Here is a 26,604-nt window from a genome sequence, read left to right on the forward strand (position 1 = left end):
TATCCTCAGCCGTGACCTGGATAAAAGACCAGGCAGGGTGTGTGTTATCTTTGAGGTCATCAAGGGTGTGGGGGCTATCCATGCATACAATTCATTAGGAGACAATTCCCCTGGTATCTTACTGCAGAACTATCACATCATCTGCCATTTAAACTCTTAAACACTGTTATCTGAAAATCACCTGAATATAGACTCCTACACACAGACAAAAGCTAGATTGTGCTATTTATATATATACATTTATAAATGTACAGTACTATTTATATCCATTTAAATAAAGGATGATGATTCATAAAGAATTGCAAATGAACAGCACAGTGGGAACTTTTCTTCAGTACCTTTATAACAAAAAATGGTTTGTATAAATCTCTTTATTAATTATGGAATTGAAGAGGTTTTAAAGAAAGACATTTTTCAGCAGCATGCCCCCTTTGCAATTAACTTTCCTGTTGATGAAAGACCCTTGTTGCCCTACTGAAAATACAGTTTTTAAACATGGTCCCTACTACCACTTACTCAGAGGTCTGTATTTTAAACATTATTTAATGAGTAGCCAGCTCTTAACCTTCCTCCAAAGGAACTTGTAGTTATTTGCATTTTCTCCAAACCATGTCCAGATATCTTATAATAACAGGAAGTTTGATATCTCCATAATTTGCCAAATCCTATCCAGGCTGATATGACCTTCAATACAAATTAAGGGTTTCAAACAGCTATGGCTGATGTATTCATTGTAGGAACTTCCATGAGATGATCATTCATGTGTGGGAACTCAATTGCTGGAAATTTCACTTGCTGCTCCAACCACCTGGCGACAGTGAGAAGTTTCTGGTCTTGAAAAGCCTGGCCAATCAACTGCAGGCTGATAGGAAGACTTTTACTTGACAGTGCGACAGGGACACTCACAGCTGGAAGGCCTGGAAGTTTAAAAATTAAGGAGAGGGTGAGCTTCTCATTCATCTCCATATATTATACCATTCATATCACAAATATTGTTTATTGAACTTGTACAATGGATTTGATCATGGAAATCAACCGCCCTGCCTCCCACCATCTCACCACATTTATCCACACAAATAAAATAGTATTTTCTGGCATCATGCCCATCTTACACAACAATTTGATAACAGAAGCCCCCTCCAGTTAACTGACTTTTGACTTTCAGCTGACAGCTACTGCAGACTTGTCTTTTGATGTTTCACAACATACAGCTAGGTTTATGAGATCATCACTAACTCAATTAATCATAATTAACAGGCCCCTGCTTTGATCACTGTCTCTTCTCTCAGAGTCTTTCAGACATCTCTCACAGGCATTATAGTTGCCAGAGAATACTACTGCATTACAGCTGACATGTATTCAAGCTTGTTTTTTTAAGCAGATATATGCAAACTTGAAAGATCTGGACAAAACAATGGATGAGACATTGACTGACTTTATATGTGAAGCACAATTTGTAAAATTGTATTAATGAAAAGAAAAAGTATCACATAATTTATCGAGATTTATGTTTGGTGATAACTATAGATTGAGTGACTGAAATATCCTTCTGGTGGTTTCTCACTCTCAGCTTTAATAAGCTTTTTGCTTGTTTGTTTGTATTGAAAATGTGTTATTTTCTAATTTAAAGTTATTAATGATTATTATTATTAATAATAACACAAGCAGATGATGTAGAATGACCAACGAATATAAAGCATCAACAGTTTCCATTTTCTGTGCTTAACCAGAGGATTAACAGCCTGGATTCAGCACCTTTATTATCAGTCGAACCAAATCCTTGACAACGACAATGATGATTGTATGAATATAAATATACTAATGAAATTCTCACACACTCTATCAAATTGAGTGATCTATTGAGAGACACAGCAGGAATACCCACAGTCTGGTTTTCTATCCGTTATACCTCCCTCTGCAGCATAACTTCCTGGTACGGGAAGTGCAGTGTATTTTTTCCAAAATGTGTCACATGGCTAAAGGTCCCCACCTGCCATATTAATAGGTTGTGTGAAGATGTCCTCTTGTGCACTGCGGGTCCTGCTGTCTTCTTGGACAAAGTCAGTGTAGCGTGCCGCATCTGACAGCGTGACGGGGGTCAGCAGCACGTCCACCCCTGAGTCGAACACTTTGGCAAAGTCATTCGCTATAAGGCGTCTAACCTTCTGTGCCTTTACAAAGTACTGATCGTAATTCCTGCAAAATAATAGGCATTACAGAAAGAGACAATTGTGAATGTTACTATATTCTTCATTGCAAAACAAAAATGTTGAAATGCATTTCCAATCAACATTTGGAAGGGGAATTGTCTTTCTGTAACATCCATGTTGTCATCACAGTTTTTCAGTTAGATGTTAAATGGGTACACTGTTAATGTTATTTCAGTTCAGGTGTGTGTGTATAACAGTAAGTGTGGCAAAGTGTATTTTCTGACTCAACTACATCTTTCCATTTTGACTTCAAGAATAGGGTAGCATAGACCACTTCCTCACTTTTTTAACAGGAAGTAGTTTCCACACAGAATTCTGCCTCTCACGACATCATTAAACCCTTCATGCCTGGTGGAGGCAAACATCGCTTCGGTTGAGCTGTTGATTTTGCTGCAGTGACCTAGAAAAAAAGGAACAAAGAAAAAGTTGTCACATTATCTTTGAAACTTCTTTAGTCTGCATTTGCATATCAGTAACATTTGTTTTTGTTCATTTACAAATGCATGGTAAAACTAATGTTTACAGTTTAAGTGCAAATGTTGCAATTTTATCACTGAATATGACTACATTATTAGGGGTATTCTTATTGGCTACACAAACAAAAAAGACTGGTCATATATGTACTTTTACAGCTTGTTTGATAGTTTAGTGCCCATCGTGACTTAAATGCTGCCTCCATGTTGAAGCAAAGAAATTCCATCATTACATTATTTTATACTTCACTGAACTTCAACATAATGTGACATAACACATGTATTTGAAGAAAAGATACCATGTGTTACTATTGCACACCATCCCAGTTAAAAAGGCTTATTTCCAAAATGTACAACAAGCTTAGTTTGAAGTAAGCACTGCTGCAGCTCAAAACTGTATTTAATCAAAATAATGATCAGGAATCTGGCAGGGTGCAGTATTACTTACATTTTAAAGTGTAGTTTAATATTTAGTTAACCACTGGCCATTATACAAAAGCAAAAGACTATGACTATTTTTACAAACCTTTCACAGGACGAATGGCTTAATCCACTAAAGCTACTGGTTAACAGCAGTCTCAGAGTCTTGAAGGACAGGATTTACTTACCATACTCCAGCCCATCAAACCGTGCCATGTTGGATGCCACCTCAGCGGCGCACAGCACAGAGTAGCACACAATGGAGTGCTGGGTGTGAGGGAGGGACACGGACACCACCTGAGCCCCTGCCTGCGCAAAGAGCTCTGCTGCTCTGCTCCACTGGGACAGCGTCTCACCGGACAGGCCGGGGGCATGATATTCCTACAAACAACCACGTGCTTCAGTGCCTTGTTATCTTTATTAATACAGTCCTACAGGACTTCATAGCCTAAATGGCCTTCTTGTTAAAACAATACTGATATTACATATTGCTTTATTTTATATGCATTAGGCCAGTCCTTCAGGAAATGTTAGTATTTTCTGAATTTAGAAGTTAAAGATGTATAAAGCTACAGAAAACCCAAAGTAAAGCTATACTAATGCAATTGTGTAACTTATTTATAAGTATATGAACACATCTCTGTATTATTACATATGTTTTAACACAACTATGGAAATATTTCTACATTTGGACATTCTACAGAAAACTGTGCAATGTGTATATAAATGTCATTTTTAAAGTAGCAGTGGTAATGTTGAATAAAGAAGATTCCCAGTTGTGTTATGATTATTCTGTTTCTTCTAGCTGTATCCATGGGAAAAACAGTTCCTACGAAAACACATTAAATGACCTGAAGTGGCCTGGAGCAAACAGATTTAATGGAGCCATATCATTAGCTAGCTAACTGATAATGAATAATGTAGCCATGAATTTGCATATGTGTTTTAATACATTCATTTTCAGAGTGTACATTAAAGAAAGGCATCAAAACTGCTGTGGGGGAAAAGAAAATCAAACTTATCTTACCTTTGGAATACCAACGCATATATTTTTGAGATCAATATCAGCAGGTAGGTTTATCTGTGTGACCGGACCCTGTACTGTGGTCGAGTCTTTGGCATCGTAACCTTGAAGAATATCTGCAACACAAGGTGCGATCTCAGAGAGGCAAAACAGCCGTGCTGGAAGACCGCTTTGCATGTCATGGATTGTTTAACATGCAAAATGACAAACTGTATGAAAGCCAGAGATAAAAGCCCAACAAATACAATAAAACATGCATTAGTCTACAGCAGTGGTTCTCAAAGTGGGGGTGACAAGATGATTTCTAGAATAAATAAATTAAAATTAAAAAGTGCTATTTTTAATTAACCTGAAAAATGCTATACTATATATAAGGGGGAATACACCTAGAATAGGCTAAATAACATTTTAATATTTTTTAATTTACGTCATATCACAGAATGAAAACTGGTTGGTTTAAATTGTTGCGCGGGTTAACAGAACATCTACGGAGCAACACTTAAACAGTTCTTGCTCTGTGCACGCTTTTAGTTAGCTAGCAAATATACATTGTCTACAACATGGATCGGTGGCTAATCCGTAGCTCTACAAACAAGAAGACATTAAATGACAACAGTCTCTCTCAGACAGCATTCCTTCAGAAAAGCAATCAACTTCCAATGAAAATAAGCCTACGAGAAATGAGAAACACAATGCCCTTCAGCCTGACAAGCCATCCAAACATCGAAAATATCAAGAAGAATTCATACAGTTTGGATTCACTTGCTGTACCATTAACGGTGTGCATCATCCCCAATGCGTTCTTTGCTCAGAGGTTTTTGCACACGAAAGTTTAAAGCCAGTGAAAATGAAAAGACATTTGCAAACCAAGCATCCCTCTCATGTTGATAAACCAACATGTTTTTTCCACTGAAAGGAGGCAGAGCTACGTGGTCAAAAGCAAGCGATAACTCTGCAAGCCACAGTCCCCGCCAAAGCACAAATTGCATCATATGAGGTAATGTACCTAATTGCACAGGCCAAAAAGCTACATACAATAGGGGAGACCCTTATCAAGCTGGCAGCAGTGGCTATGTGCCAGGCCGTGATAAAGCGGCCCATGAGCTTGATACAACCTATCTAATGATACCATAGCTATGCGAATTAATGACATTGCTGCTGATATAAAGTGTCAGCATATTGAACGAGTGAAGGGCGAAAAATATGCTTTGCACTAGGCACGAGTCAACGGAAATGGTGCCCAGTTACTGGCATCAGATACAGTTTTAATGGGACACTTCAAGAGGACATGCTATTTTCTTTTGCTTTGGAAGGTTCCTGGACAGGCAATGACAGATTTACAAAGCTGGATACCAAAATACAAGAGGAGAGCCTCTCTTGGGACAAGTGTGTTGGTGTCTGCATAGATGGTGCAGGAGCACCATTTTTTTGGGGTAAAAAAAAAAATGTTGGACTAAAAGTGAGAGTTTTACAAGTGGCAACTCACGTTAACTTTATGCACAGTATTATACACAGAGAAGCTCTGGATAGCAAATCACTTGATCCAGAGTTAAACCGTGATCTCCAAAGTTCTATTAAAATAGTAAACTCCATTATATCACTTCCCAGGAACACCAGGCTGTTCCCCACCCTCTGCCAAGAGATGGGCTCGGAACATGAAGCCCTGCTGTGTCATACCGAGGTCAGGTGGCTTTCACAGGGGAAAGTTCTCACCCGCTTGTTGGAGCTGCGTGATGAGGTGCACATTTTCCAGATCGAGTCTGGGTCCCAACTCGCTGACCACCTGACAGACCCCAAATGGTTGGTAAATCTTGCTTATTTGGCATGCATATTCGACAAACTTAATGTACTCAACTCATCACTACAAGGCACAAATACAAATTTCTTGTTGATGCATTCACAAAAAAGTTGGAGAGATGGGCTGTTCGAGCTAAAGGCGGCAATGTCGGAATGTTTCCCGAGCTGGAAGAATTTGTGGAGGACAATGAACTGGATCTTGATAACATGACGGAAATGATCACTTCACATCTCCAAGACCTTCTGGATCACTTAATGAAGTACTTCCCAAAGGAGAAGTCCATAACGATATGACTGGATATGACAATGGTTCACATCAACTGGGGATCACCTGTCATCTGACCTGAAGGACGCGCTGATGGAGCTGTCCAGTGATCGGACCTTAAAGGCAATGTTTGCCGCAACCTCACTTGCTGAATTCTGGATTTCAGTTGCAGAGGAATACCCAGGACTATCCAAAGCAGCAATGGATGAACTGATTCCGTTTGGATCAACCTACTTATGTGAGGCAACATTTTCCACACTGACATATATCAAAAACAAATACAGATCACGTCTCAATGTGGAGGATGATCTCCGAGTTGCCATTTTTGACAATCAAACCCAGGATGCAGCTGTTGTGCTCCAAAAAGCAGGCCTACCCTTCTCATTAAATGAGTGAGTAACTTACTAATAATAAAAATACGTGAGAGAACAGATCATTAATATGAAATAGTTGATAAGGGTTCTTTTAGTAGTTATCTTAATATGATCTACTGAGCATGTCCACAATTTGTGTCGCATTGTCTGAGTTCTTATGTTATTTGTGCATGCGTGTGGGGGGGTCACAATATTTGAAACATTTGTTTTTGGGGCTTGCTCGTGAAAAAGTTTGAGAACCCCTGGTCTACAGGATTGCTTTGTAGACTGAGTACAGCACTGATTGAAAACCCCTTGATCAGTGTTTAAGTGTTCCAGCTATTCATTAAAACAGAACAATTTGTATAGGTAAAATATATAATTAAAACCACGATGGCTTGTTATGATAAAATGTTTTAAAAAAAGGTTAAGATACTTGTGTCACAAGTACATTTCTCATACCTAGAACTATAGCAGCATCGTCCACACTTCTAGTTAGTATGCCTGGTACATCCATGGAGTTCACAAGCGGGATAAGACCATGGCGAGACAGGAGACCATATGTAGGTTTCAAGCCAACGATGCCGCAATGGGCTGCAGGGTTTCTCGTAGAGCCTCCCGTATCTGAGCCAAGGGACCTGCAAGGCCAGATGGGTTTTGTGAAAATTTGCTTCAGAAGCACCACCTTCAGAGCAGGTTCTTCTGATTAAATCTGCTAAACTAAACTGGGATGCAGATCTCCTGCACCTGAGCAGAGAGAGAGAGTACTTACGCAAAGCATGTTAATGAGGCCACAGCAGTCGCACTGCCACCAGAACTTCCCCCTGTTATGACCCAGTCAGAGTCTGGGTTCCTGCCTCCAGAGGTCTGTGCGCACTTGTCTCTGTACTGTGTGGAGTAACCCCAGGGATTCCTCACTGGCCCAAACACACCGTCTATGCTTGCAGACCTAGGGACAGAGGCGGGCAATAAAGTTCTCTAAAGTATCCCTCAACTAATGCTTATCTGTGATGGCCTAATATACCACTGGCCTGCCTGTCCAAGTAATTTTGTTGTTGTTGTTTTTTCCATCTTAGCACAAAAGATGGTACCAGTGGTATAATTGGTATTTAGAATTTTCTTACAACTTTTAGTTAAACTTAAATTAGGATATAAATACACTTGGTGGCTGCAGACAATACATGTATTCAAATGTCACAGTGTTACTGAACATTGGTGTGATAGAGGCATGCATGAAAACTAAAAGACATTACTATCACATTGTGAATGCAAAAGATGACATGGATTTCTGAAGTTCTTACCCCATTGCAAATTCATCTAAGTTTGTTTTGCCAATAAGAACAGCACCTTGGTCCAACAGCTTCTGAACTACAGTTGCATTGAATGGAGGGTTATACCCTAAAACAACATAATTTACAAATCTATATTAAAATGAAAACTAGCTATATAAATCTGCACAGTGTCTACATTAACATTTAGTAATTTAATGTTCTTCCTTATGAAAAAATAATAATTATAAATGAGGTGCGCAATTCATAATATACATTGTCTAGTGCTTACATAACATAATATTGAGCATAACGACAATTATCTTAAAACCAAAATACTATATCAATGTTTGTTGAATTCAAAATCTACTGGTCACATGACAGAAAATATTTGTATTTATAGATGTTTTTATAATTCATAATGCAATTCATAATAGACCATTAAGTTGTTGTTAGAGAAGCCACAAGTTACAAATCATTTGAATTTGAGAAATTAAACTTCCTGTATGAAACAAGCGGTTTACTATGAATGAAGCACAGATCACATACTTCATAAACAGTTAACCTATAGCTTGCCATTGAGGGATGTTGTTAACATTTCTTAGACCAGCCTGGCAACTGCAAATTAAACATCATGCCAATACTGGGTGGAATTTGTAATAAGGGCACACCAAATAATGCAGGAAAACTGAAACCTACAATAATATTTATATGTGTGTAAAGGTTTTAAAATATGAAAACTGGAGAAAATTCTCATTGGAAATGGATAAGGATCATATTATGATATTTCAATGCCATACCTCTTAACATGTGAGAGGCACACGTTGTTTCAATGCCAGCGGTAGAGAAGTTATCCTTCACTGCAATGGGGATCCCATCCAGGGGCCCCAGAGACTCACCTGCAAAGAAAGACATTCAGGTTTGGGAAAAACTCTCTCAACACCAGTACATTTAAAATAGATTAGACAATGTAGAAACACATTTCAGAATGCTTATTAGGAAATTAATCTGACTAATAATTAAACCTTGGAATAAAGAAAACAGACATGTCTGCTTATTATATGGAGCAACAAGAAATCAATAAGAGAGATATAGTGTCATCTCCACTTTTTAAAATGTTTTAAATGTCTTCTTAAAATCATTATGTTTGCTGAACAAATAAATGATCTACACAGGGATGTGAAAGAGAGTTTTGCTTATTACGCCTTAAAGCAAAAATTATCCAGTGTGTGACTAGTGTAGAACAGTGATGTGTAATTTTGTATGCTTTGTTAACATATAATATATGAGAGCCTCTTGTTGATTGGCAGACCTGTTCTGAAACCAATACACTCAATACTCAACTATGTTATCCAGATTAATATATTATTTCCTACACTTATTTCACATATTGTGCAACATTTCCCCCCAAACTGTACCTCTGGTGAATCTCTTCTCTGCTTTCTCCGCTTGTTCCAGCGCCAGGTCTTCGGTGACAGTGATATAGGCATTGAGGAACCTTGTTTTCTTTACAAAGTCCAGACACCTTTGGCAAAGCTGTTTGGGACTTATTTTACCTTCACGGAGTGCTAAGGAGACCTGAAAAACAGAGGTGTTATATTGATTATGTTTTTATTGAATTAAATAATCAATTTATGTATTTATTTTAGTTCAGCACACATTTTTACAATTCGTACTGTATTATATTTGCATCAGTTATAATATTAGCATGCATTTTGAATATAAATCGTTTATCTAAACTGTACTGTACTGAAAATTCTTTCGTTTTTAATTGAAACATCCCTGAAATGACAGATACAAACACATGTGTGTGTATATTTATATATGTTATCGGGCTATATATAATATTGACTATATTGTTATTATTATTATTATTATTATTAATAATAATAATAATAATAATAATAATAATAATAATAATAATAATCTACTCTATTGAGATAAACGAGAAGTAATTCGTAACTAGCAAGTCTGCACAGACTGCAGTCCTGTCAATGATGAAATCCCCATCATGTTCAGACTTCAGTACTGTCGTTAGGAATGGGAATCTGCTTTTATACACATTTATATACTTTCGTGACTCCACATAACAGTCAAAATGTGTGCATGAATCGCAGACGAACTTGAGCTTACTTACTTCTCTCAATGTTAAGCCCAACATATTTCAAAGCGATAACAATAAACCTAAAACGACAACTCTACAACCTTCACAACTAAGTGTTCCTGGAGGCTGACATATTGTTTTCGTTTTGCGCCTCACAACATTGAGCTTCCTGATTGGAGGTTTCGGTACCACAGCGTGTTGTTCAACAATTTCTATTGGCTGAGCGGCAGAGGTTAGGAGGTTGCTTTAGTGAAGTGCTGGTGTTTGGGTCCGATTGAACCGGGATTTTACAGAAGTGAACTCTGTTACTGGCAGTTTGGACTAGAGGGGTTCTAGTGATAATTACAACAGAAAAGGTGTCAGAGGAACAGGAAGAAGTAGTCTCAATCTTAATTTATTTAAGCACTTTCAGTTTAACGTTAAATTGAAATAAAACCTTTGCAACGTGCTGCACTCATAATTGCACACAGCGTCTGTAGAGAAACCTATGCAAGGGCGTTGATGCGTGTCCATTGCAATATAACGATATAGGCTAACGCATATGCATATTTATCGTGATCTGCACAGTAAAACGTATGGTTTGATACATATTTCCAAGCAGTGGACATTTTAGCTATTGCTGTTACTGCTGTAACGTAGGAAATCATATTTGCTGATTATAATATTAAAACTCACAGTGTGAAATTACCGAGTGAAGATGCTGTGTCCAATTAGAGTGGTGGCATGTAGAAAATGGGCATCTTTCTCTTATGTGAAACCCATTGGCATGACTGCGGAAGTGGGTGGAAATTTGTACGGCAGTTCATTCAACACATTCAGCACCTCTGCAAAGCGGCAGACCATTATGCCAGCGTGGGTGATCGATAAGTATGGCACCAATGAAGTACTGCGGTTTACTAAAAATGCAATGTTTCCCATCATCAACTACCCCAATGAAGTGATTGTCAAAGTTCAGGCTGCAAGCTTGAATCCCATTGACATTACCATGAGATGTAAGTAAGTCGATTTATAAGTAAGTTATTTATAAGTATACGTTTGTTTTAATATTAACACTGCACAGAGCAACATCACATGTTTCACAAATAATGGCGTTCCATTCAAAAAACAAATTTGTTCACACCAGTATATAATTATTGCATTATATAACTGTAGATCGTTTATGCGGTTACATAATTTGTATTTGAGAAGGTACTGGAGGGTCGTCAGAGATGGTACATGAGTGAGGGGAAGGTACATCTAATCAGCTAGCAGTAGAGAAACTAGACTAGATGCATGAAAGGGGGGTAAGTGATGGAGAGATCAGTGGGCAAGGATATACTAAAGTCAGATGCAGGTTGCAATAGGTAGCCACTGAAGGGTCTACATATAAGAGTTATCTCATGGCAGAGGAACCATGAAATCTAGAAGCAGAGACATAGGAAGCAATCAAACAACAATAGAAATAAAAAGGTAAAGGGTCAGAGAATGGGGACAAGAGGATGGTGGAATCAGCTGTTTTGAAAGCTTTGCAAAGGATGAAGGAGACTGCAACACAAGCTGAATGTAGAGTATTAATTACAGAAAGCAGATCCAGACTAGAAAGTGTCAAGCTGTGTGTTCAGTGATGAGCCACTTGTGTAAGAGGATTACAGATGAGGGCAAGAGTTCTGGAGAGAGGGAGGTCCAAGGGATTATTTGTTTGGAAGAAGGTTTACCAGAAAAACAAAATGTTCAGAACTGGAATAAATACTATAGTGTAATTCCATATACAAATCTTTTGTACCATAAAACAAATTTCGTCCTCACTTTGATATTAATGCATTTTTTGTCCATGGAAAAAGTATGTATATTAACATTAAACTCATGGTCCAATTTGGCCATTCGCATTTTGTGAGGCATCGCAAGAGCATGACGGCATCAATAATCTGGTCCTTCAGTCCCTGTCTAAATTAATCTATAATGAATATAGTGAAAGCTGAAGATATAGGAGTCAGATGATGACCTTGTCTGTGTTGTGAGTTTGCTGCTACAGACCCTTCAGTACAAGCTGTAAGAGTGAGAGAGATGAAAGCAAGTGGTCTACTGCTGTGGCCTACAGTCGATAGGTACTAGGAGAAATAAGGAATGTGACATGAAATAGAGCTAGTGCTTCAGACACCAAATAAAAGATCTGTGTCATCTGAGTTGTATATCACTTAATGGCTGTCAAAGAACGTAGTGGACCTCTATGAACCTCTTACTAGTTTGGTAGGAAAAGTGTTAGAAAAAGGTACAGAAAAACTTTTATACTGTACTGTATTTGGAAAACATCCTCCCATCCTTGATTACCAGAGCCCTTTAAAATACACACAGAAGTCAACCAAAAATAGTAGAGAGCTCTTTGAGAGCAGAAAGAAAGTAATGACCAGGGATCTAGAAGAAATGAGTCGCAATATTATCAATTCATAGCCAGCTATGGAGGGAGACAGAGATGGGTGTAGTGGTAAAGAGAGAAGAAGCAAAGGCATCTGGTGGGACACAGAAAGTGCTTATTCAGGGCTTATGGTGGGAGGAGAAGGTAGACAAGAGGCAACAGCTCAATGCAACTGAGCCCAGGCTGGTCAGAGAAGAGTAGGAGGATGTAAGGCGAGGGCAGATGGAGAGACAAAAAAGAGGAAATCAAGCCCAGGCTGGACAGAATGCTGAATAACATAGTAGGGGACCAATGTTAATACAAAAAATTGAATTGCAAAACAGAAAAGGTTATACAGAGTAAAACCATCCACAATGCAGGAGGCACAGGGCAACCAGCTACTGCTAGTTGAGTAGTATTTCAAAGACTGCATTTTTCATAGCCGGGTTATTTAATCTTGACATATCAGAAATATTTGTGCTACATTTCTTGTTGACCTCCTTTCAGTCAGTAATTTAAGCCTGTTGTTTTTTGTTTATGCTCTCTTTCAGTGGGCTATGGTGCAGCTACAATGAACATGAGACGTGATCCGTTGAATATCAAGGCAACGGGCAGCGAGTTCCCATTAATTTTAGGGCGAGATGTCTCCGGTGTTGTTATGGAATGTGGATTAAATGTGTCATATTTCAAACCTGGAGATGAGGTAATGTCACAAACTAAAGCTGAGATAGAAGACCTTGAAAGGGAGAATGAACAAAGTAAAAAACTAATGTGATTTACTTGAAGCTACTTCCAGCTTCCAGTTTTATAATGACAAGATGATAAAATGTGAATGATTGCCCAACACAAAAAAGTTTGTTCCTTATTTTGAAAGACATTTTGTGGCTTCAGTATCCAGTAACTCAAATATGACCAACAATGCTGTTCCAATTTTTTATTGACAGGCCAGCATCATGCCTTAATTGTACTCCACAAAGTTTCAGGACTAGATTTGATATCTTAATTACAATTCCAAACCCACTAAACTGTTTAATTTTGGATCCAGCTTTGATTTGGCCATTTTTTACAATCTGCTGTTATAGTAGATCTAGTAAAAAGTGGAAATGTGACAATTTTTCACAAAGCAATGTTGTGGTGCACATGCATAAATTGGTTTATTTTATAGACCAGAGTAATGGCATGAACACTGCTTTACAAACACAGTCCCCAATAACGTTCCTGTGTGAACTGGCCACAAATAAGGCAAAGACAGAGCATTCTTCTTTGTGGCCGTGTTTAATTGACATTGGTGAATACAATCATAAAATCATTACCTTGATTCCCTCATTGCATTGCAGCTTTTATTCAGAAACACAGAACAAGACATCTTCACTATTCACTATCTTCTCACATACTTGACCACTTCCCAGTTTCTGCATATGACTCATGGAATTCAGAACATATTAATGATGAAGTTCTCACAACCTTGATGTTTTTTTTAAATATTAAATAGATGTTTGTTTTGTTTTATGGCATAACCCTCATAAAACCAAGAAAGTGTTAAAAATGGCTAGAATGTCTTTATTTCTTGAGCTAATTAAATGTGAAAGCTAACTGGTATTATTTTTGGGATTCTCTTAGATGGAGATGTGTTTTTTTTTTTTTACATGCTTTCTGATGGGTTGTGCATAAGTGAGTCCTATCTAGCTGGTCAAGTAATGGGATGGCAATTGCTTTACAGGTGTGGGCTGCAATTCCTCCCTGGAAACAAGGCAGTTTAGCGGAGTTTGTAGTACTAAGTGGAAATGAGGTATTGTTATCATGCACTTTCTGTTCTACTTATATTTGAAGTGCTTTTTAAAATATTTAAGTCCTTGCAATCTATACTAAGTGTTGTTTTTTTAACACACATTACAGAACTTGAAAATGAAGTGATTCTCATTTGATTCAGAATTGATTTCCATATTTTATTTTTTTAAATGTCATAGCTATTTATGTTTAAGATGTTACAAATAATCCATAGGTTAACCTGCTGTTCATAATGAGGTACTATTTGGATTCAACAGCTTATATCAGTAAAAATAAAGTCTGTTCCCTAAGTGTTATATTTATTTTCCTCAAGGTGAACAGCTAGAGACTTGAGCATTGTACATTCTTAATAAAGAGCATATTTTAGTGTTCATCATTGTCTTTTAGAGTTTACACAACCAAATCTAAATGATATCTCATAGGGTGAATATTTTCATTCAGGCTTTCTCTGGGGAAGCTATCACTGTGGATGTCTGTTTGTGTTCCAGGTGTCGCACAAACCTAAAGCACTGAGCCACACACAGGCTGCAGCCATTCCCTACGTAGCAGCGACTGTGTGGTCTGCTGTGGTGAACACAGGAGGGCTGAATAAGGATAACTGCACTGGAAAACGGCAAGTTCCCCCACCCGTGTTACATATTAATGACATTGTTTTCTTGCTGTATTAACCCAATATTTTCTTTGCCAAAGTTGACTGTAGTTTCCTTTTTTTTTTTTTTTTTTACAGAACTGTGTACATATTTGAATATGTGTGTGCAAATTCCTTTTTTCTTTTTCTCTGGCAGCATTTTAATAATTGGTGCTTCGGGGGGAATAGGAACATTTGCAATTCAGGTAAAACTAAATCCTAAAAAGTATTTGTTCATCATCATGTTGACTTTCAGTCTCTTCTGATGTTCAGCTCTATACAGTTATACTCCTGCTTTTATCTGTAGCTTTTCAGATTATCGTTAGAAGGAGCTTTTTTATTTAAGGTCAGTCAATAAATATGGAATATTCAACTTGTGATCATTTGGCTTATGATGTCTTTAACTCTGTTTTCTCCTTTGCAGCTGCTGAAAGCCTGGGATTCGCATGTAACTGTGACTTGCTCCCAGAATGCCGAGCAGCTAGTGAGGGGTTTCGGAGCAGACCATGTGGTGGATTACAGAGCAGGGGATGTGGAAGCAAAGCTCAAGACCCTGGAAAAGTAAGTCTTTATAAAATATTAACTTGCAATATGTTTGGGTAATTTAATTTATTTTCAGTGCTTCCTTTCTTTACATAATCAGTATGATATAAATAGTTTCATTCTGAATTCACTCAAAATACCTAAAATAGATCACACACAAAGTGACCCTAATAACTTGATATATATTAATATGTTTTTTCCATAGATGTAAATAGATGTTTAAACAATAGGTTGTGAATGCAACCCCGGTTATCTGAAAAAGGAAACACTGCCCAAGGGGAGGGGTTTCTGTGCATTTTCGTAGAAACGTCACTATCAAAGCTGCCATTGGCCCCTGCTCACGCCACTCCGAAAAGGTCCCTTCCCACTTCCTCTTCTATAAAACGTGACGTCAGCACAGGTTCGTCCAGCTCCTGCGCGACCTTGCAACCCTTGGGCAGTACCTGGCGTGGGCAATCAAGCAACTTGTGCGGCCTCCACGCATATCATGGCAGTGGACCCCTGATCCAATAGGAGCAGGGCCACAGACTCACTGAGAAACACAACATAATACACAGCCAGCTAGTCAACAGAGTACAATATATACAATATTGCATTGTTCATTGTACAATATGTATACAATATATATATATTGTGTGACAGCAAAGACACTCATGCTGCCGGTGTGCAGCACAGGAGCATCCTACTCAACTGAATAGTACAGAGTGAAAGAGCTCCACTGTGCTGACAACTTAGATTTTGTACAAACAAATTATATACACCACGGGGCGCGGGAACGAACTCGACCGGCTAACGTATCTGGAGGCTGCATCACAGACCATGGACACATCAACAGGCTGTCAGCAAAACTAGGAGCAGCTTGTGTGGGTGCTCCACTGGGAGGTATAGTCCCGTGGAAGGGAAGACATGGTTCAATAGCTCCATCAGGATGCACTTAACAGGGGCAGACTGGGAGATGAAAATCAGGAGCCAGAGCCCGTAGCCTACTGGGGCTCGACTGCAGCCAAGACCGTGTTCCCAATGGAAGGGACTGGTCCCGTCACGTCCAACTTGTAGAACTGGGCAAATGTAAACAACAAAGCCCAAGCTGCAGCTGCACAAATGTCTGCCAAGAGGGTGCCTTGAAAAAGGGCCCATGATGTGGCAACACCTCAAGTCGAGTGGGCCACCAGGTGTTCAGTCACCGGGGTCCCAGTGGACTCATAGGCCATGGTAATCGTGTCCACAATCCAATGCGAGAGGCGCTGCTTTGAAAGAGCCTGGCCCTGTGTCCGCACTCCATAAGATACAAACAATTGGTCTGAGCGCCAAATGTCCTTAGTGCATTCCAAATAGCACCTGAGGGCCCACACAGGGCAGAGCAGGTGAGGCCGTATCTCCTGCTCCAAAGAGAAGGGAGGAGGATGGAAAGCCATCAACTTAATAGACCTGTTGACATGAAATGGAGACAGTGCCTTCAGGAGGAACGCAGGGTTAGGCCATAGTGTGACCTTGGAGCCATCTGCCGCAAAACAGACACATAATGGGTGTACGGACAGGGTGCGTAACTCGCTCACGCATTTTGCAGAGGTGATTGCCAGCAAAAACGCAGTCTTATTGACACTAACTTGAGTTCAGTGGCTCAAGTGGGGCTTGGGAAAATGCGTTCAGCACTACATCAAAGCACCATGCGGGCAGTGAAGGGGTGCAAGGAGGCCGTAGCTGTCAAGATACCTTTAGATCCAGGGGGCTCACCATGAATTTGGACATGACATGTGGAGATGGCCGCCACATACACTTTGAACGTGGACGGGGACTTGTCCTGGTCCAACAGCTCCTGTAGAAATTGTAATATGACCCCAATGGGGCAATGAATCGGGTCTTGACCGCCTGCTTGGCACCAGGTGCTAAACGTCCTCCAGTGGTAGGAATACTGCGACCTCGTAGAGGGAGCTCTCGCTGATTGAATAGTGGCTACTACAGGCAGTCAATTGAACCATAGTAGGCAGTGTGCATAGAGATCCACTTCTGCCCTGCCGAACTGGCTCCACAATTGCTGTATCACAAGTGGGCGTAGGCACCATTCCGAGACCTAAAATCAGGTTCGTGTGGTTCTGAACCTGCTCCCTCGAGTGAGAACAAACCAGCCAGTTGTCTAGGTAATTGAGGATGAGGACCCCCGGGCAACGCACAGGGACCAACAAGATGTCCATGCACATGGAAAAGTGCGTGGGACTAGTGACAGGCTGAAGGAGAGAACAGCAAACTCGAACGCTTGTCCCTCGAAGGCGAGGTGGAGAAAGTTCCTGTACACCTGCGAATTGGGAATGTGAAAGTATGCATCTTTCAGATCCACCGTGGTGAACCAGTCGCCTTGAGGTGGCGGTTCAGGCGCTTCAGATCCAAGATGGGGCGGAAACTGCCATCTTTTTTGGGCACAAGGAAGTATGGGGAATAGAATCCCTCATGCTGCCCCGGAGGGGGCAGTTCGCGGAGTGCTTGCTTCTCCAGGAGAGTGGCGATTTCAATGTGAAGCGCTGCACACTGCAACGGGTCCCTCACTCACGTCCACACCACGCCTACGTGCACGGATGGGGAGGGCTAGCAGAGCTTGTTCTCAGCAAACTGAGAGAACGAGATCTTCTACAGCCGCAGCCGCGGGCTGTAGTGTGGGCACAAGCCGGCGGAGGAGCACCTCACGTGGGTGAGATCTCTTATGACAAACCGAGGCTCTGGCCAGTCTATCAAAAAATAACACAAATACAGATAGAGACACAGACAGCAAACGGTGGTGAACAACACTGCTGTGAAGCCAACCAACCTATTCATAATTGTTAAATAACAATAAATTGTCTAATGTGCAGACACGACGCAGAGAGCTCACATTCTCGAATCCAGGTGAAGAAGCAAAAGAGGATGAACCTGCGCTGACGTCACGTTTTATAGAACAGGAAGTGGGAAGGGACCTGTTCTGAGTGGCGAGCGCAGGGGCCAATGGCAGCTTTGATAGAGTGACGTTTCGATCGGGTTCCTACGGAAGTGCACAGAAACCCCTCCCCCTTGGGCAGTGCTTCCGACTCGAAAGATACTTGTGGCTGATCCTTCACTCCATTTGTATCTTGCCCTTTACCTTCCAGCTACCTGAAAACGACAACAAAAAATCCTGTTATTTTCTCCACTTTTTTAAAAGTGTGAAATGCCAGTGAAGATGTAGCAGAAAAACACCAATACAAATGGCATCAGATTACACTACAGATGTCTTGAGGTTTAAGTTGAGTTTGATCAGTTCAGTTAAAGTATTTTAGAGTGTGCTGTGCTTGAATCCTCAATCAGTATCCTGCATCAGTCCAGCACTTCTCCAGGGAGCGTTACGAGAGCTGCTCTGGCCTGCGTTAGTTTACACAGTGGCTGCGCTCTGTGAATGACTCACCTCACCGTCTCCATGGAGAATCGCTGGAGGAAACGCAGCAGCGTGAGCAGGGCTTTGAGTCTCTTTAAAGTGGATTGAAAACAAGAATGGCAAAGGTGACAATACAGGGGATGCTTCATCACACTGAAGATGTTGCCTTTGTATTGATGATAAGGTTGTTTTGTTGCTCGAATTTGATTTGATATACTGGACTGTGCAATGTATTCCATTGATGATTTCAGCTATTTGTCGATGATTAGTAATTATTGACTAATATAAAATATAAACACAGACATGCTCAGGAGTGGAGCTGAAGGTATTTAACTGCTCCTACAATATATGATCAGTCTGAATTGGGAATTGTTAAATTGTTTTTAATCAGAGAAGCGTACTGAGTATTCTGTGTGTTATGTGCACTGTGAAACGCTTATCAGTTACCTGGTGACCCTGTCATTTCCTCAATTAGTTTCCAAATATACCTTACCTTCAGAAAGGTATTGTGTGCCTGGGTTGTTTACTTGCCATGTGCTGCCTGAGATGTAGTCTAGCGTCACCCCTGTGCTTTGTTTTTTAATAGGTTTGATCTGATTCTTGACAACGTGGGAGGAGAGACAGAGAAATGGGCACTGAGTTTCCTGAAGCCCTGGTCAGGAGCCAAATATGTCACATTGGTGACACCTTTTCTGCTCAACACAGATAGGCTGGGGGTTGCAGATGGAATGCTACAAACCGGAGTCACCATTGGCACTAAGGCGCTAAGGGTAATCGTTTGTCTGATTAAAGGTGTCCTGTCCACACTATCAAGTAATGAATTAGCAAAGTCTTCAAAGACGGCTGTGCTCTTGCAGAATCGTCTCTGAGTTGTAATCTATAATTATGTATTTCACAGTTTAGAGGAAGGTTATATTTAATTCTGCATTTAATCGTTGAACTTCTCAGAAGTACAGGATGGAGTCTTAATGATGGATGGACCATCTTATGTATGACCTCAATGTGAAAATAATTCTCCCTGGTTTCCTTGATCTCAATGTGGCTAAAGACATACATAGATTAAACTCACAGGTAGCACTCTTTAATTAGCATTTATTTTCATTTATATTATGTAGATAATGAATTCAGGGAAATTAAGCTTTTTCTGGGAAACAAACAATATATATATAAAAAATTAAACAAAAATGCAGTCACTTGAATGGAGATGTTTTCTAAATAGTAATAATTTGGTATTTAGATCCATTCTAGCCATACATTCATAAGATTAATATATTCAGATAAAACTGTATTGTTTCAAAAATGGGAAGATAGACAATAATACTAATAAATATTAGTATGTAACTGAATTCCAGTGCAAAGAGGATTTGGGGCTTTTGGTCCAGTAGGTATCTGCTATACACTGAAGCACTACTGCCACCTAGTGAATAAATACATTAAAATATTTGAATAGGAAACATGATAATTGAAAAAATAAATGTAGTGTACATTTAGATATTGTCTCTATGTAAAGTAAAGTAAGCTGTATAAAACACTAAATGCTTACCAACAGACTAGGTTACACTTTGTAAGACTTTACAGCTGTGGAATAAACAGCTCATATACTAGGAAGACGTTTGAAAACAAGGAAGGAGTTTCTTTGTTTGACAATTCCTGTTATTTTTTCTAAACCTTCCTAATTAAGCTCCTGCATGTTTGCTGGTCAAGGGAAGGAACCTTTTCTACACATTTCCTCACATATTTTCCTCCATTTTGCAGAAAAGGTTGGAATGAAACAGGTTTTAGAGCATCCTTTTAATTTAGGAATTAAGTCATGCACCAGACTGCACACCAGGCAACTGAAACAGGATAACAAATATAATTGTATCCTGGCTGTTTCAGTGTGAACAATAACAATATTTACTGTAAAAAGTTACTAAAAGTAAACTGTATGGGTACAGCATAACATTTCTGCAAACTTGTTGAGACTGTGCACAATAAATGTGACAGAATTGCTGAGGCGGCAGGATTTCTGGCTGATTAAGAGCCACATTCTGAATGCTTCCGATTGTGCATTTCCCGCCAACCAGACTCGGCTTTTGTTCCAGATCCAGTGAGGATCAGCCCAAATGCTTGTGCGATGAGTCACGCGCTGGATTCACCTGGAATTTCGGTGGGCCGCACTGTAGCCCTGCGTTCGTGTAATAATACACAGCTTTCCTATTATTTTGCTCCCTACTGTGGTCCTACATACTTAAATATCAGGCCTGTTGATTTATTGAGGGTTATTGATGACCACATCACGGTCTGTGACCATTCATTTTAGAATAACTTGCCCAATTAGCATCCGCCTTTTGCATTGCACAGATTCTCTCGCACTTGTTCTCTTCAGTAAAAGTGCACAAAATTGTTTTCAAAATTATTTACTTTGCTCTCTTTGTTCTTTTCACCCTGCTTTTTGACACGGAGGTGTTGAGAACATATTTAGAATATATTAAAGCTTCAGTCACAGCCTATATGCACTTTACACATTCACCTGAACTGGGGATCCAACAGGAATCAAAATACGTTGTAACTTTTTGGTAAAAGTTTAAAAAATATTTTTAAGTAACACAGCTGTTGGAAACTGGTATTTTGGGGATTTCCTTTAATTGTTTTCCTGTTAACTGCAAAACATTGTCCAATACAAATCTAAGCAAAGGTCCAGGAGACAAGATTTGAATAGAATTGGGAATGTGAACTGAGGTTAAGCCTATACTAAGTTTGTTTGAAAACTCATGCAATTGAAATGAATGAAAGAAATATGTTCTGTAAGTACCCTAACAGAGACTGACAGACTGAACTCCCAGCTATGACTGACTGTGCTGAATCCTTCATTTTTTAATGGTTGAATGGCTTCCTCTTGTTCTTAATCTTCCTTGTGTCCCGAGGCAGTCTAAATTTGGGAATCTGGGGGTGTCTTCCCAAGAGAGAAACTAGCATTACAGTGTGTGTCCTGTCCCTGAGCTGCAACTTCTCTGCTGAATTCATTATTACTTTACGCACATCTGCAGATAAAGCCATACAGCATCTACTAGATAACAATAATCTGGGTTTTGATTCCTAACCTCAAAAACAAAACAACGTTTGAATGAGGTCTTAGTCATTTTTAATTCCCATTGTTGTTGTGGTTAAAGCAGGCAGGAATTAAAATCCATTTGCTCGTAGCCACCCCCAGACATACCCTCTGCAAGATGCTGAAATGAGTTTTAATAAGAAAAGCATTAAGTTCTTAGTCTGAATGGTGTATGTCACCTGGTGATGAATAATCGAAGTGCTTTGGAAATGTATAAAATATTCATGCAATGTAATATCACCCCCATCTGCCCATTGTGCCTTCATTAGGCCCAGCAGTATGTAGCTCTTGTATTCCCCTGTTGCTGGCACCCCCGTAACCACGTGAGACATCATAACAGTGTCTCTAGGGATGTCAGTAGATTAACAGAAGGCTTTCCTTGTAATAGTGAGAGAAAAACACTAACACCCACTCACATTTAACTTGCACGGGTAATTGACCCCATTCGGTATAGGCTCAGTGGCACCGAACAATGTGGTTTTGCAGTCTTTAGAGCTTCGAAGTGTTTTCTTTCCTTTTATCTTTGGTGGGCATTATTATTTTTAAATAGTCAATCATACTTTTTCTGGGGCTGCCCCAGGAAGTGCCATTCAGACATATTTAGGAAAAATATCCTGTTTCCTTGCAGATAATGGCACAAGAAAATGGTTATTAAATTTAACTAACAGCTTATGCTTTGATGGCCAGAGAATGGACTATGAGCCCCAGTTGGCTGTGTGAGGTGTGAATGAGGACTGAACTGCTCACAGCATCTTCTTTCTGTCTCACAGCATCTGTGTAAAGGAGTGCACTACCGCTGGGGGTTCTTCGCTCCCAGTGGGCCTGCTCTGGATGAAGTCAGGGAACTGGTTGATGCTGGAAAGGTATGTCTGACCCCCAAAGTTAAATCTACAAAGCTTTTACATGTCTTATAAGAGTTTGACACATTCAGTTCACCTGACTCCCAAGAGCTGTAATGTGGAGGAGAACCTAATTTCCAGAGCTCCAGGCCTTCTCATAGGTTATGCTATAGGCCCCTGATAGTTTCTCCAGTGATCTGGTGTCAAGCTGATTCAAATTAAAAAAAATTCTGTCTTTGACCTGTTGCGAAACCTGTTATATTTTGTTTGTAATTTGTGATTAGTGGGAGGGTCAGAGATTTGTCTCTTTATGTTACTAGAGTACAGGTGATGGGGCAAGGAGTCCCCTGGAGGCCTAGTGCACTGGAAACCAAATGGCATGTGAAGATTTCCACTGTTAAGCTCATTAGTTGTTTCCTGATGGGGAACAAATGGTCTGCCCAAAAATTAAAGCTAGACTGAAAGTCTTGTGTGCTTTAGATACCATGTTTCTGACCTTTCTGCGGAAAAGCAACCCACAGAGGCAAACTATTCAGAATGAATGCCTTGGAGAGTTATTACAGTGGATTGCAATACCCACACTGAAGCCAAGAAGTCTGTCAAATTCAATGACTTTTCATAGCAGGAGCATCTCAGAGGGTTTTGCAAGCCATGAGAAAATACAAACAAGAAAACACTGCAGTGCAACAGTAACATAGAATAGAGAAAACAATCAATCAGGTTCGATGATAGTCATGTGAGAGACTGACAGTCCACACATACCATCAGTTTAGAGATGTTTAAATGTCCTAACATTTACATGAAAACTGTAAACATCTATATATAATCAGGTGGACATTTCTGGGCAAGATCATAGAAATTAAAGGCAGTATGGATTATCTGTGGAGAAATCAGTAATCATTCTGGCATTTAAAGTTCAGAATGACTTTGGCTTTCACAGCTTTTCATCAGTCTATTTGAAAGTACTATCAAACATAACTGAATAAAACATAATGATATCAGCAACAAGATATCAGATTTAAAAAAAAATCACCAGATTCTATAACCATTCTAAAGTGATTATTTTAATTTAATTGTTTAACCTGTCATAGAGGTGTTTACAAAGAGAGACTGGCTTTAAACAATCTGCACCACTCCAGTCAGAGTGTCTATAGATATTTAAGAACTGCCTGTGGGGCCATTCATAAAGACCAGTTCATTGAATAGAAAAACATTCTCCAACTGGCTTTTAAGATAGAAACAAAAAAACGATTTGCTTGTCATGTAGTATTATTTTGGGCACAAATAATCTTATACAATATTATGATTGGACTAAATGTTTCCTGCCATTTAAATAACATCAAGATATTGTATGCTGGCTGGACTGCCCTGTATTAATAGAAAGTTGGATTCTTAAAATTACATGTTTACATAATACTTGTATTTTATATTCTGCCAGGCCTTTCAGGGACCGCTTATCTGTGTTTTAAAGTCATTACAATCAAGTCTGTTACTTTGCTTTCCATGCAGTATGGCTTGTTTAGAATGGGATGTGGTAAATCATTCAGTTGAATGAAAGGAAAACCAAAATCGCTGTAGAGGTCAGTGAGATGGAAGTGTTGGAAATTACCATTTACAATAAATAAATAAAAGCAATATACAGGGGACACAGGAAATATCCCTTATTATGTGGAAAAGACAATTGATATTAGTTGTAAGAGCCAAGTTAAACACATAATAAATTATATATTTAATAGTAATACAGAAAACCACTGTGCATATCATGACCAAATGCTATTTAAAATAAATGGACATTTAATCTATAAAACAAATCTGACCTACAGAATGGATCAATTATTCAGATAGTATATTCCTGCTCCTAGCTTAAATCCTGATGTCCTGTCCTAGAGACATTTTGATTATGTATGACAGTGATTATTAGTCTACACAGTCTCAACACAACTTGTTTGTTTGTTTGTTTATCTATTTATCTGTTTAATTCTTATAAAGCGGGTGGGCAAAGCAGTTACAGACAATGATTCATAATTTCTGACAGTGTTAAATGGTGCTCCCGTAATCCATTAGCAATTCTTTTATTTCGTACTAATCTCCAGCCATTATGATGGTCTTTACTGAGAGTCGGGTTGTTCATGCCCTCAGTCTGCGAACAGGAAAAATTTCTGTCTCTGTCAGTGGATTACAGGGAAAGTTCAATGGCTCACTCTGTGATGACTGGATCGGGCCATTCACTGCTAATTAAACAACTTGTTGATCAGTGGCAGAGATAAAAGCTTGAACAGAGGATTGTCCAGCCTCATCAGTTTTCTTTTTCTTTTCATTTTTTTGTTGTCTGCAATGCATTTATTTGAGACTCGCTGGCTTGGGAAGGGTGTGTCAGTGCTGCAGTGTGATGGGCCTGCAGATTTGAGAGGCTTGATAATGGACAAGTCCCTGGAGTACTGAAATTTTCTTTATTGGTATTGTTGCCCTTTTTATTTTATTTTATTTATTTATTTTTTTAAACTGTGCATTTATTTTAGTACCAGTAATGGAATTTTGTTTTCTCACCATTAAAATAAACTGCAGCACTTAACACATTCTACCACTCAATAAAAAAAAAAACATGAATAACATTTATAACAATAAATGAACTGGGAGGTATAAGCATTGCTGATTTCCATTAAGGGAGAGGTTCATATCGTCCTAATTTCTAGTCCCCCTGCACTGAGCCCCTCCCTCAGCTAGGAAAAGGCTGTTGAGACGCTCTTTGGCTGTTGGAATGATTAGCAAACAAGCGAAAACGCCAAAAAGGGAAACGCAACAATAGACAGCGCAGTAGAACACATATAGAAGGAAATGCAAATATTGAGGAATACAGAGGCAGGTGGACAGAAATCTGACCTGGAACCTCTTTCCTGCAGATCCGCCCTGTCGTAGAGCAGCAGTTCTCCTTCCCAGAGGTTCCCCAGGCCTTTGAGAAAGTGGAGAAGGGCCACGCGAGGGGGAAGACTGTCATCAGCATCGCCGAGGTGTCCGAGTAGTCGCTCCTCTTCCTGCTTCCAGCTGTGCTGCCGACGTATGAAAGACTTTCCCTTTTCATAAAACTATCCAGGTTCACACTGGCACGGCTGAGAACCACTGGCTATGATCAACATGACAGATACAAACTATATGTTTATACAATCATCTTTAAGTGTGTTAAGAAACTCTTTATTAAAACAGAAATCAAACTCAAACACGTGTGCTTTTGTTTTATCCCCCGAGATGCTCAGCTGCAGAAAATGGCCAGTACACAATATTCTTATCAGCAGTGGTGACATTTTGGGAGGTAAATCAATTTCAAATGCTTGACTATAATTTCCAGTAGCGTTCCAAAACAAATCTTGAAATATCTGTGAAAGGCTTGAGGAGATACTAAGACCTTCTGAGCTCTTCTGATTCTTATCAGGTTCAATTTACATCCCTAACCTGTGGTGCAATGTGTACACCACTCTTCATCTATAATTATACTTCTTACCCTTTCTTAAAAACATATCCACGCTAAAATGATCAAGAACTAAATGGTTTTTACTTTATTTTGGCTGTAATGTGTTATTTTAACTGCTATTTTGGTGTGAAAATCTAGGTTTTGATCGATTTTACATTGCCTTATTAAAACTGAAGTTTTAACACCTTTTAAGTAGAATAAACCTGTCCTAAATGTCACAGTTGCGGTCCTAAACAGCAGGCCATTATACAGCATCTACCCCCAAAAAATGAGTGATTCACAGAAACAACTGAAAATATGCTGCCTAGCTTTCTCTTATGGCTACGGTGGAATATCAATAACTTTACTGCAGAAAAGATGAAAAACTATTCAAATGGTGTTTTCTGGGATGAGCATAAAACGACACTGATCTAGGCTGATGGACTGCCACAAAATAATGTATTGATTAATTAACACAGTGGGAGAAAATTAGCTAATTGTAGCCTAATTTTCAGGGTTTATTGGTCTCACTGACAGGGTAAATCAGTTTCCCTAGATGTATATCTACAGTTGTCAAAAGTATTTACACACTTCATTTCAAAGTGT

General features: G+C 39.4%; 2 protein-coding genes across 3 annotated transcripts; one reads left to right on the top strand and one right to left on the bottom strand.

Annotated features, from left to right (window-relative positions):
• Nucleotides 1–353: 353 nt before the first annotated feature.
• Nucleotides 354–10,051, bottom strand: qrsl1 (glutaminyl-tRNA amidotransferase subunit QRSL1). The gene is made up of 11 exons (XM_066701633.1): nt 9,948–10,051; nt 9,229–9,388; nt 8,611–8,709; nt 7,844–7,940; nt 7,315–7,491; nt 7,005–7,180; nt 4,131–4,243; nt 3,292–3,484; nt 2,493–2,610; nt 1,991–2,196; nt 354–917 (listed from the first exon to the last, which is right to left on the bottom strand). The coding sequence occupies exons 1-11, from the start codon at nt 9,969–9,971 to the stop codon at nt 706–708; spliced, it is 1,575 nt and encodes a 524-aa protein (XP_066557730.1). The 5' UTR covers nt 9,972–10,051; the 3' UTR covers nt 354–705.
• On the top strand, nt 9,292–25,768 carry rtn4ip1 (reticulon 4 interacting protein 1). 2 transcript variants are annotated; one of them, XM_066701652.1, is made up of 9 exons: nt 9,292–9,401; nt 12,837–12,988; nt 14,006–14,074; nt 14,562–14,686; nt 14,859–14,907; nt 15,126–15,262; nt 19,210–19,393; nt 22,485–22,577; nt 25,454–25,768. In XM_066701652.1, exons 2-9 carry the CDS (start codon nt 12,857–12,859, stop codon nt 25,571–25,573), a joined length of 909 nt encoding a protein of 302 aa, XP_066557749.1. In that variant the 5' UTR covers nt 9,292–9,401; nt 12,837–12,856; the 3' UTR covers nt 25,574–25,768. The 2 variants fall into 2 exon arrangements, with proteins under 2 accessions (XP_066557749.1, XP_066557742.1); XM_066701645.1 differs by lacking the exon at nt 9,292–9,401 and adding an exon at nt 10,160–10,906.
• The last annotated feature ends 836 nt before the right edge of the window (nt 25,769–26,604 follow it).

Source organism: Amia ocellicauda, chromosome 1 (genome assembly GCF_036373705.1).
Source record: "Amia ocellicauda isolate fAmiCal2 chromosome 1, fAmiCal2.hap1, whole genome shotgun sequence".
Taxonomy (NCBI): domain Eukaryota; kingdom Metazoa; phylum Chordata; class Actinopteri; order Amiiformes; family Amiidae; genus Amia; species Amia ocellicauda.

What these genes read in the sequence shown, in the direction of transcription:
- rtn4ip1 (XM_066701645.1), top strand. Translation starts at nt 10,612, where the DNA reads ATGCTGTGTCCAATTAGAGTGGTGGCATGTAGAAAATGGGCATCTTTC. An exon ending in CATTGACATTACCATGAGAT is followed by an intron (nt 10,907 to 12,836) that starts GTAAGTAAGTCG and finishes GCTCTCTTTCAG; the next exon opens with TGGGCTATGGTGCAGCTACA. An exon ending in AAGCTCAAGACCCTGGAAAA is followed by an intron (nt 15,263 to 19,209) that starts GTAAGTCTTTAT and finishes GTTTTTTAATAG; the next exon opens with GTTTGATCTGATTCTTGACA.
- qrsl1 (XM_066701633.1), bottom strand. Translation starts at nt 9,971, where the DNA reads ATGTTGGGCTTAACATTGAGAGAA. An exon ending in TGCCTCTCACATGTTAAGAG is followed by an intron (nt 7,941 to 8,610) that starts GTATGGCATTGA and finishes ATGTTGTTTTAG; the next exon opens with GGTATAACCCTCCATTCAAT. An exon ending in TTAGATGAATTTGCAATGGG is followed by an intron (nt 7,492 to 7,843) that starts GTAAGAACTTCA and finishes CTCTGTCCCTAG; the next exon opens with GTCTGCAAGCATAGACGGTG.